Source organism: Brachyistius frenatus, unplaced genomic scaffold (assembly GCF_029030835.1).
Source record: "Brachyistius frenatus isolate BFR_SWC_R1_liver_20210118 unplaced genomic scaffold, ASM2903083v1 Contig_10, whole genome shotgun sequence".
Lineage (NCBI taxonomy): Eukaryota > Metazoa > Chordata > Actinopteri > Embiotocidae > Brachyistius > Brachyistius frenatus.
Genome location: NW_027210609.1, coordinates 7,621,781 through 7,634,001, shown reverse-complemented (window position 1 = coordinate 7,634,001; position 12,221 = coordinate 7,621,781). Strand labels below are relative to the sequence as shown.

General features: G+C 39.4%; 1 protein-coding gene across 2 annotated transcripts in view; it reads right to left on the bottom strand.

The window, feature by feature from the left end:
• Positions 1-978: 978 nt before the first annotated feature.
• LOC138616688 (membrane-associated guanylate kinase, WW and PDZ domain-containing protein 3) overlaps positions 979-12,221 on the bottom strand; it is a 117,732-nt gene continuing 106,489 nt past the window's right edge. The window contains exons 11-22 of one of the 2 annotated variants that reach the window (XM_069691196.1): positions 11,460-11,491; positions 10,592-10,757; positions 10,377-10,471; positions 10,037-10,244; positions 9,437-9,619; positions 8,590-8,775; positions 8,051-8,147; positions 7,227-7,332; positions 6,499-6,636; positions 4,935-5,073; positions 4,500-4,590; positions 4,253-4,341 (exon numbers count right to left, since the gene is read on the bottom strand). In XM_069691196.1, coding sequence (XP_069547297.1) covers positions 4,541-4,590; positions 4,935-5,073; positions 6,499-6,636; positions 7,227-7,332; positions 8,051-8,147; positions 8,590-8,775; positions 9,437-9,619; positions 10,037-10,244; positions 10,377-10,471; positions 10,592-10,757; positions 11,460-11,491 — 1,400 coding nt within the window. In that variant the 3' untranslated portion in view covers positions 4,253-4,341; positions 4,500-4,540. Of the gene's footprint in view, positions 4,342-4,499; positions 4,591-4,934; positions 5,074-6,498; positions 6,637-7,226; positions 7,333-8,050; positions 8,148-8,589; positions 8,776-9,436; positions 9,620-10,036; positions 10,245-10,376; positions 10,472-10,591; positions 10,758-11,459; positions 11,492-12,221 lie in introns of both variants that reach the window. The other variant, XM_069691194.1, reaches the window with a different exon arrangement.

The following is a 12,221-nucleotide window of genomic DNA, read 5'->3' as shown; positions in this document are numbered from 1 at the left end:
TTTTGAATGACTCAGCAGGTCTCATCCAGACTTGGGTCAAAACCACTAACATTATTGAATAGGTTCTTGAAGTCATTCACAGATAAACTGTACTTGTACATTAATGGTACAGTCAAATATTAAAATGTCTTTAACCGCTCTGATGAAGCATGTGGTGGCACTGGGTATCAGGTGGGAATCTCTTAACTGTATGAATCTGATGGAAATAGCACTGCAGAACATCATCAAATAGGCACTGCCAAACCTTCTTTAAGAAAATGTTTAAAAAAGATGATTTGGTCTATTCCCTGCAGTTAATCCAACATTGATTTACAAATGCTAGAAAATAAGCTAGTAGCTCCTGAGGCGATTTGTCAAGATCCTTTGACAAACAGCTTTTAATTGATGTTTTGCAGGTACATCTGTTTGAGGTATTTTTAATTCAATACGTGCCTTTGTGTAACTTGGCGTAAAATATACACCCGGGTACCTAACTAGACTCATAGCTGATATAATCCTTACAATTTACACCTCTGGTGGTGCTAAAATTTCATAAAGGGTTTGAAACCGGTCTCATTGTCTCACTGGGACTCTGAGAAGATTTAATTTGTACTCACATTCACAAAAAGCATCTCATGATTCGTTGCTGCTTTTGAAATATGGATTTATGACACGTTCATGGCATAAGATGCCTCTGAGCTTTTCCTTGCAATTGCAAAGAAACATCTATTTAGTGCAGTCAAGCTCTTTCCTAGCTCTGCCAAAAAAAAAGCAGACGGCTACTATGACAACTGGAAATCTGCCATAGTAACAGTGCCTTATGCTGCTTTGTCATAAGAAATTATGTGCGATAAATTAATGACACCTAAACGCTAATTCTGTCAGCAATTGTGATGGTGTTGGATGACATATAGTTAAGAACCAGAATAGATTGGTTTTAATATTAATATTTCTTTAATATTTATCTCAGTTTCAGTAGGCTACAAGAAATCCAGGAGGTGTTTTCAGCAAAACTTTATTTTTCAGTGCATGAACGGAATACCATGTCAAGGTCATAGTCTATCCTTTTCAATCTATTTTTAAATATTTTCTCTCTTTTTTTTACATAAAAAAATAATGGAGCAATTTAATATACCTCTATTTTTTTTCTCCCCAAAAGAGCACTCAGCAAGTATTTATAAAGGTGCTGTACAATGTACAAACATTTACATCTACTGTTCCAACTGAATGTAGAAGATACCACAAGGATTGTTTTTTTTTTTTTTTTCTAATGAAGCAATGCAAGGCCACAGTATGATGCAGAGATGAGATACAAAATGGTCAAAATAAAAGCATAAAGGAGTAAATCAGTGCAGGGGACAAGAAATAAAAAGGGCATTATCTGATTCTGAACCAGAGTATACTGCCTGTACTTGACACTCAGGGTTGGATTTATCCATTCAACCAACCAAACTATTGCACAAAAAAACCCCACCACTCATTGGCTCGTAGTGTGTCCTCTTGGGATCTCTTCGACCTGAAAACTCCATTATACAATCACAGACTTTAACCACCATTTGACTGTCATTGATATTGACTTTATCACACATTTGCTACGATGCTGTTTTCCCTGAGCTCATCTGAACATGTCAAAATTTTATAAGTTGTATTAGCAATTATGCTGAGTATATTTCCTTTTCTCTGATTTTACACAAGATCCGTAACATTTTTTTTTTTTTCATATAACAGTGAAATCTGACGATTTTTCATTTTTACAGAGCGGACTGTTTGGAACCATTAATTTTCTTATAGCTAACCTCTCAACTACCCTGTAATAGGCTAAGTAAGATGATGAGTTCTCTGAACCTACCTTACATCACCATCATGTTCAATATCTCAATAAACCATCACATCACTCTATGGCCTCTTTCATCCTTCAAGCTACCCAGGCACACAATCACAGAGCAGGGTAGACAAAAACATACTATTAAAACCCTCATTTTTTTTCTTTTCTCAATAGGCAAAGGTAAAACTACTAGGGACATGACTCTTAACACAGATTCACATAAATTGTCATTTTTGCCCTAAACTGTGAACCTTTTTAGAAAAAAAATGAAATAGCTTTATGAAATAATCACAATAATAAAATGGTAATGCATTGGTAGCAAGTCAACATCACGAATTAAATACAACTCATGGTCATTCTGTTATGCTACAAGGGCAGATGCAGTGCAATGGAATTCAATAGATAGAATCTGCAAAACATGACACATTCAAATATATCTATATATTATATTTCATAATGACACGTTTTGAGCGATTGCAAACATTTGGTACAGCAGTTTGCACATTACGTCTATACATTTCATGAACTACAAAGATCCATGGTAATTCCTACCACTGAAATACATTGGAAATAAGGTGAACGCTCAAATAACATGGGACAAATTTTTAAAGTCTATATCAAAATGTGTAATGGCTTGGTACAGCTACATATACATATATTCATCTATTACCTCAATAAATTACACACTGATTTGTTATCATACACATGGTAAACAAGATCTCAAACCACAAGTTTCTGGTCTTTTTAATGATAGTGTTTGTATGGAGTGTGATGACTAAAGCCGCAGAACAGTCTGGAGTACCTGCTAAAGTAAACGCTTGCTGGATTGTATCTGAAATCTGCCTGGTGTTCAGAGTGAGAGTTATAAGCAAGAAACGGGTTCATCCCCAGTGATGTGCAGAACACGTGCAGTAAAACAAACAGAAGGACTGACTGCATGCAGTTGAGCAAACCGTTAAGAAAAAGACTGTCAAAAAACTCCCACAATGAGACTGAGAGCAAAAATTAAACCCTAGATGACAGTCGCACTGAGTGTATACTACAGATGAGAGGCGAGGGCCTTTCTTCTTTCTTTGCATATGGGTCATTGCATTGTAATGAGTGAAGCGCTGTTGGTAGTCGTCGTTCCACAGGAGGCTCCCAGGATTGGCACATATTCACATTTCAAAATGTCTTGTCCGACAAGGCCCCAAGCATGCCGCACATGCTGAAGTCCCACAGCAAAGATACTGAAGCAGCGGACAAGGCAGAGGGGAGCTGCTACATGCCACATGTGATGTCACAGGACACCCAAAATACAAATCTGGCCACAGTCCAAAGATAATAAAAGTGGCACCATGTTGCACTTCTCTGTTTTATGGAAGAACTCAGAAAAACAATCCACTGAGGATACTGGTAAATGTTCCACGGCGCAGCTTACGTCCTGGTGATTCACAGAGGCTCACGGAGGACCTCTGCCTGGGAGAGGATTTTGGCTGAGCTGGGCACTTTCCAATGGCCAGGGCTAATAGGTCCCTTTTGGCTCTGCAGGGCCCCTGGAATACTGTTTATAGAGGCCACAAAGTCTTCTTTACCACTGTCTTCTTTGAAGTAAAAAAAATTGTCTTCTCTTCCTTTTGCCTCTCCTGGTGAAACTGCAGAACTTTTTTTACTCCATAAATCTTTAAAAGACAACAATGATTCTCTTTTGCTCATAGGCCCTTTATTTGTAGTCCTGCTTTCTGCAGGTTTGCCTTTGCCGTCATCATCTCTGTGCCCTGAGTCTTTACTTGTATCTTTCTCACTCCCTGTTACTGTATTAGGCGATGTCCTGTAGTGACGAGACTCTGTCGTCATCCTCCTTTTAAAACGTTCTTGCTCCTGGCCAGGCCTGGTCCTTTCTCTTCTCCCTTCTATCTCCCTCCCTTGTGTGTATCTTCGGATCTCGAGATTTACCCCCTCGCCATTTTTCTTTTCATGACCTAAGCTCTCTCTGCTGGAACAATCCTTTGATCTCCTCTGAGGGCCTTGTTGACGCTCTGCGCACTGCAGGGTTGAAACCACTTGCTGTCCAACTTGAGGAGACTTCCCAGCGCTTGCAGATTTTGATTTTGTCTGTGGCTGAGGCATCCTGTTCCTGCTCAGTGTTACTTCCTGTGCCTGGCCCTCAGTTTTGTTGGGGCTGTGATGTTGCTCTTTGGCTTTGGGAAATGTCTCCCCTGTTTTCTTTGGGCTGCTTAGCTCTCTGGAGTCTTTTGTGGGCCTGGTCCTCTTGTAGAACTTTATGTGCTCACAGGAGGCGGGAGAGAGCCTTTCTAAGTCTTTGGCTACCCTCTCACCCCTCCCCTCCACTAAGCTTAAACCCCTGCTATTGCGGGGCTTGTGGCCTTGTGGGGATGAGGTGCTCCAGCTGCTAGAATGCTTCAGTTTGCTGGAGAAGGGAGAGGAAACAAGGATGGAAGCCCCGGTGGGATATGGAGAGGACAGGGGTGATGTGTCAGAGATAAACACCTCTCCGGAATAGCTTGTGGGTGAAATGACTTTTTGATCATGTTGACCTGTAAGTGTAAGCAGACATTTTACATGGGGACACCATACGCACTGAAGAATGTCAGATTTACAACACAAAATACTGCAAATCAGATTAAGAAAAAGAGAATATTTAGATCATATTATAGATGTTAACAGTAGGAAAAAGATGTGAGAAAAGAATTACCAAGGTAAAAAGAGAAGAGACCAGTAAAAGCAGTGAAGATGTTAGTGTTGGTGCTCAGTGTAATAGCACACAGTGGAGGAAGCTGTACTACCTGCATCAGGGAGCAAGAGAAGAAGAGCCAAAGGAAGCAGATGGTTAGAGATTAAATTAATAAATAAAAAAAACATTGCCGCAAAGAAAGTAGGTTGAAATCAATAAGGCTGGAAGTACAAATGAATGCAGTCATTATCATTCGCTAAACATTAGGTGGATTTATGGTTTCAGCATGTATTTAACTACTGACAGTGTTGCCTCCTCGTAAACCAGTAAACAGCAATAAAACATTTAGGAAACAAATTAAATGTAAAGTTATATTGTAAAAATCCCTCGTGGAATAGTTTGATTTAGAATTTTTTTCAAATTGAGCACACTGAATTGTTTGAAAACATTACTCACTGCCATCTTGAGCGAGACCCGCCCCAGGTCTCAGCAGCAGAACCACTTTGTTTCCTCCAGCCTGAATCAGGTCAATAGCCCGTGTATGGGAAATACCACGAGCCGGCTCCCCGTTAATCTCCACTATCTCATCTCCAACCTGTCAGTAATGTGGAAAATGCAATTACTATACACACACCTATGAACACCCAATGTGTTCTTCAGTGCATGCACACACACTCAAACATGTAGAAGCTGCGTGTTAACATGCACAATCAAAGAATCGACATTTTATGCAACATACAGCTTTGTAATACACCGGAGGCACCCTCTATTTTTGGAGATGACAAAATAACTCAGGATAAAACATGTAAACATGTCAGTCTGTTAGGCTTTAATCGCTGTTGACGTTCCCTTCCACCCTTGGATAGGCAAAGTCATGGCCAGAGATCCAAGTCTGGCAAGCCTGAGATTGATTCCCGCTAGGAGCATCAAGTCTGTTCCTTCCTCTCTCAAGATTTTCCCCTCTCATCCTGATAATAACAATAATGTGATAATCTCATCCCCAAAGGTATATTCTAATTAAAATTTTGCTGAACCTGTTCCACAGAGAGAAAATACAGGGTCAGTTACAGTGTGACCTTCCTAGAAATAGTCAGGGTCTTAAGGACAATGAAGAGAGATGGACTGTTGTTGACAGATGGGTGGACAGACAGACACTTAAGGAGCAACAATATGCAAGAAACACACATGATAAAAATCTATAAAATAATAAGCAATAAACAAGAATAAAATTAGGTAAAACCGTGAAACAACTAAGGGGGAAGAAAACCATATTTTTTCTTGTGCGCTGTGCTGAGAGTGTATTACAAAAAAAACCAACTAACTGCAGACACATTATTGTTATCTTATATCCTCAACACTTTAAGTGGCAGTTGTTGAAACACAATCCACTAGTTTATTCTCTGGTACATTCAACAGATGGCATCGGAAATTATATTTCGTCTGCCATATGTCTCTCCTTCATAAACTACCAATAAAACAAAACAAAATTTCAGCAATGGAATGGTTTATATAATAGTTGATGTGGATAGTCCAGAGAGAATGAATCGTAATGCTCTTGGTGACTCCTGACCTTTCCTGTTGCCCCAGCACCAGACCAACATTTTGATATGTGGACATTTCCTCCAGCTCAACTATACAGATGCATACATAAGCATACAATATGCCTCATAATTTTATAGTTAAATGAAATTCTCTAACCATAGCTTAGCAACAGAACAATGGAACCAATACTATCCTGAACTGTTATAATTCTTAATTTGGCAGAATCAGCTGTATGTAGTCCTCACAATACAAGTGAATATTGTGTGACATCATCATCATTGCACCCTCTATTAACTGTTAGTGCAAGGTCAAGGGGGTCACTGAACCAAAATGCTCCATCCAGCTGAATATACAAATAATATGAAAGATATCAACAAGAACAACTTGCAGTTTCCTGTTTCAGTGTTGATATGAAGGATGTTTGAAAGGCAGGAAGACATATTTCAATTAGAAATGTCTCAATGAAAAGCACACTCACATGGATTCTTCCATCCAGCTGAGCAGGTCCATCTTCAGCCAGTCTCAGGATGTACAGACCCATGTTGTACTCGGTGCCCCCTCGCAGACTAAAACCGAAGCCCCTGGGACTTCTCTCTAACTCCACTGTAAGACAACCCTACGCAGAAGGAGCATGAAGAAAACACTCAGTGTCCTCTCTCATTCATACAGTATGTACAAGCAAAGACAAATACTGAATATATGGAAAGCTTCATAAATATTCTTGAGATGGCATATTTTCATGGAAGATGCAGCGTTTTATTTAAATGAAGACGTTATTGAGATGCCCTCTTGTTTATTGAGTGCCTCTTTTGTAATCATGTACATCTGCCGAGACAAAAGTCGCCTCAAGATCAGTGACGCCTCATTAGATTCAGAAGAACTTTCTAATGATTAGTTATGTTTCTTCCTTCTGTGAATGACTTTATTCTTGGCCTACATTGACCTGAGAGTTACATGAAACTTTAATGAGTGCAGCATGCTCTAGCTTGATGTAACTGTGCACAATATGGAAGAAAAAAAGGAGATAAGATGTTTGTGTGATAAGAGCAACATGCTTTGCTTTAAGTAACCGATAAACTGCATTATTTGTTTTCATACAGACATAAGCATTTCCACTTATATACCTATCCTGCCTTCGAGCAGTTTTAACCTTCAGATAGTTGCTAGGACTACACACAGGGGAAGGAATAAGAGGATTATTTGTACCTGGTTGGGTCCTGTCACACACAGCGTTCCCTGCTCACCAAGAGGAAGAGTTTTGTGCTCAGACCAGTTGACTCCCTCCCTTTTCTCCTCCAGGTCCAGGTTATAGCTAAAAACAACAGCACATGTATTTCTTCAGTAATACTTGTTGTAAACAGTAAGCTTCAGGCCACCAACTGAAAAAAATCCATTATGCAAAACATAAAATCGACTTAAACGCTGGATGTTAAACGGGTGAGGGCTGCATTATTTTTTTATATATGGATATTTAAATTTTGTTCTCTATGCGTTCTGTACTACACACATTATTATCTTACACACTTTTATGTTTATTATAATGCCGTCTTTACAGTTGTTTTTTTGCTCCGAGGGCAAACCTTCCCCATCCACACAGGCCACATACTTTATTTCATGTTGAGTCTAATTGCAGAATAAAGGGTTGGTAGTAATGTTATTTTAATATTATCAGCATAACCATGCTATAATGTAATTTATTTTCAATTTAAGAGGAGCGTCCTGTTGCCTTTCCTGCCAACACTATCTACGTCTGTGTACACATTTCTCAGGCCAACAGTGGGAATGGCAGCGAGCGGTAAGTAACATTCAGATTTGACAAGAAAAAAACTAAAGTGACATGTTTTTGTAAAAGGTACATTTTGCTTGCGTTATGTACACACAATGGAAACAAAAATAATTTTAAAGACTTGCAAGAAATTGTACTGACGCCAAGTAATTTCTGCCCTACTTTTCCTTGAGAGAAAATCAAATGAAATGCACAGATTCTTTTAGCAGTTTTGCGCTTCTCTTTTGTGAGTTCAGATCCTTACCGTTCGTCCTGTAGTGCTGACCTTTGCCCCATCGCTCTGTGTTGAAGAGCTGGACTCTGTTTAGCTGAACTTGCTCCAGATGGAGGGCCCTTGTATTCTAAAATTGATTTTGATATTACATAGTGATCAGTGTATAAATATTCATATTCAAAATGATAGAAAAGCCCATATATAGAATCATTCTACATGTTTCATATTCATTTTAAGCTATAAGCAAATTATTTCATAAAATTAAGCATTATTGTCAAATTTAAATACCCTCCTAAAAGAACTCTAACATAATAATGCAATTTCTTTTATTTTCATTCATTCATTCCAATTTTTCAAACATTGAATATCTCAGTATGAACATCTTAATATGCATACTTAAATATTCATATCTTCTTACCATATGCGGGGCTGATTGCTTTGATTACCTGGCTGCAAATCTCATTTTCCCCTCAGAGAATACATTTTAAAGATGAGTTTGAACTGAACTAATCAGAAGGCCTACTAGTTTGTATAATAAATGCAGTTGTTGGGCACACGGAGATATTCACCATCCTCAGGAACCACGGTGAGGGTGACAACGTTTCCGGCTTCCTTGATAAGCTGAACGATGTCATTGTGAGACAGCTCAATGATGGAGCGCCCGTTGACTGCCGAGATACGATCTCCAACGTGCAGCAGGCCACAGCGATCGGTGGGACTGCCTTCAATGATTCGGCCGATTTTGTGTGGGATAACTGAAATGGCAGACATGAAGAGAAATGAGACGTTAAGACAGCTGAGGTGACCACTATGAAATACCTTGAAATATATCAAGAGCGTCATTACAAAAGGCAGAAACCATGGTCCCATTATAACTTAGTTATTTTACAGTTGAGCTCAAATCAAGATTATGTTTTAAAACTTTGTGAAAATCTGACGAGAAACACAAAGCGATTCAATTTGCTTCCTCCTTCCTTCCTTCAAATCCTACATGCAGCTGTTCGTTTAGCCTGACTGATGCATGTTAAGACATATATTGCAATGATGAAGCAATGCAGCTTTGATGTGTGTACAGTATTGCATTTCCTCTACAGTCTTGTCTTATCAACTCTCAAAACCAGAATGCCATCTTCTTGATATTCATGTAATAATGACAACTGTATGGTTAATACCAAATTATTTAATACAGTATAATGAATAGTTCCGGTGTATGTAGAGGCTTCTGAATGGCTTAGTTACAATCTTCTTAATTATGTACAATACTGATATGTATTTATATATTTCAGGGTTATTTAAAAAACATTTTTTATTAATACATATTTAAAATATATAATGATTAAAATGTATATGCATCTGATTATCTAATCGGCTTTAGAAAATTAAACTGACTTTGGATCTAAGAGATTCGATCCTCACCTCCATGCGGGGGTTTGCTCTTGGATGTGAGGATGACGAAGCCAAAGCCCTCACTGTCCTTGCGGTGGAGTGTGATGTCGAAAGACTCGTGGTCCAGTGCGCTGGGCATTGGTAGACGAGGTAGCTTGGGTGACCCGTTCACGAGCACTGGAGCCATGTCCAGACCCTCTTCGTCGGGCACATCTGATATAAAAAGATACAGATGCGAATGTAGTTTTGTCTCATGGTATTCTTTTTTTCTATTTTGTGTGTTTAGGTGTGCATTGCTGAGGGTTTTTACAGAGTAGTGTGGATTTTCTGTGAGTAAATGTCTGAAAAATAGGCTGAAGGAAAAAAAAAAAAAAAAGGATATCTAACTACACAAACATTCAATGGTTAAGATAGTTTAGATTCTTTCTTTTTTTTTGGTCAGCTACATTTTGTGCTAATCATAATAAGATGCTGAGTTCATCACTTAATTTTAGAGCAAACATCCATTATTAACAACCAAACTGTTCTTGTTTCTGTCAAAATATAAAATGCATCACAAGTCCTAATTCTCAGTAGAGCCCTATGAGACACAGTTGCCTTGTGCCAAGTTTTGTTTAATTTGTTACTCACCTCTGTAGATGACCTTCCTACGAACAGTCAACATCACTTGACCGTTACGGGCAGCGTTGGTCATCAGATCCAAGACCTGCTTGTGCGAACGACCTTTGACCATCACACCATCGATGCCAATGAGCTCATCTCCCGCTCGAAGACGACCGTCCTTTTCTGCAGCTCCGTTGGGCACAATGGCCCCAATGTACACCTGCGGAAATACATTCTGATATGGGGTTAATAACGGGGAACAAATTCAGTCTTAACAGTACACTAATTCCATCATAAAGAGTCACACACTTGTGTAATTCCTAAAATGAAATGACAACAAGGTTACAAGAGAGTTAGATATACTTACTGGCTGTTGTGGACCTTCTCCTCCCAGAACACGAAACCCAAAGCCTGTTTCAATGTCTCTCTTCAGAAAAACATCTATGTCTTTGGTGTGAGGCTCTGTGGATGAGTTGTACTCTGTCACTATGGTGTTGTATTGAGATATCAAGTTTTCAAGTTGGAGAGGACACAAAGTTGAGAAACCGGTCATGAGATGAATGGATGTTGGTCTACACTTACGTCTGCTATCCAGCAGGGCTTTGGACTTCAGGTACATCTCTGTGGCGTCTCGTTTGGGTGAGTCTGCGGAGCGCAGGGTGCTCGTGTTGGAGTGGTAAGGCAAAGCCTGGGGCACTGAGTCTGTGATTCCATCCAAAGTCTCTGTACTGGCCGTCATTTCCTGTCTCTGAAAAGAAATACGGGCAATCAACCCACATGTTGATTCACGTTTCATTAGCTTAAAAAAGGACAACTTTTATGTGGCATTTTATTTTTTGTTTTTGGCACAGTCTTTGGTATTCACCTATGAAGGACATCCCTCATTTATTGAAATGCTCTGCAACTCATTAACCAAGACAAGAGGCTGAGCATCTAATGGTGATGGATTACAAAAGCAACAAAGGTTACTTCCCTGGCTTTTCTTTTTTATAACAAAGACCATTTTCACTTTGCATCCCTCCTATTGTTTTGACAGTCGAGCAATGGGATTTGTATGTAATATAAAATCCATGGGAAAAAGTAAAAATCCCCCCATGGCTGTGACAGGCCTCTTCAGGCAAAAAGGGCAACTCTTTATCTAAAACTGTTGTATTAATTTGCCACCATATCTAAACAGGCTCATCCATGCCTCATTACCATGGCAATCCCCTGACAATAGCCCAAGAATACGAATACTGAAAGAAGTAATTAAGGCCGTTTTTCAGTGCAAACAAAAGAAGGCGCCCAGAAACATAATCAATATTCAAATTTATTGCTATCATTTAATTCAATGCAATAGAGGCTTACTGGTTAAGCTGAAGGACGAAGTGCTTTGAAATTAAATTGAGGGATATGTCCCTACGGGGGAAACAATAGTGGAGAAATAGGAAAAGATATGTTTTTTACTCACAGGCTTTAGACTCTTCACAGGGGATGTTTGACCTATAGAGAGACACAGACACGCAACAAGAATGTAGTAAAAAAACAAAACAATGCATGAATACATGATTTGGAACAATAATCACTAAACCACCATCCACCAGATGGCACTGCTTCTCTTACTGAGAAACAACAACAGAGAGCATAAAAATAAACCAGTGAGCTGCTGTAAACTCAAGAGGTGTGCTCACTAAAGAATGCTCCATCAGAATATATACATCCATGTGTGATTAAAAATACATGTGGAATATTAAAGGTAGTACATCTGCTGGAGAGCAGTGCAAACCGACTGTACAGTTATAGCAAGCGGGTGAGGGCATTAAAGATTTATGTATATAATGCAATGACTGATAATTATTTTCGCTCTGTGTTCGCTGTACAGTACACCCACATGTTCCAACTCAAGCACTTAAATTATTCCCTACAGATCATCTCTTACACCCCCCCCCCCTTTTTTTTTTTTAAACTCAACTCCCTGCATTAACTGAATTAACCAACACTCCTCTGGAGTCGGAAGCCCTGTAGGGCCGGACTAACACTTGGCCTGATGAGGGGTTAATGGAGCCTGATGTGAAAGGGGAGACACAGCCGCGTTTTTCCGCCTCACTGGGAAATTCCCAATCCAACATCAGAGTCGTCAAAGACATGAACTGGGACTGTACACACACACACACACACACACACACACACACACACACACACACACACACACACACACACACACACACACACA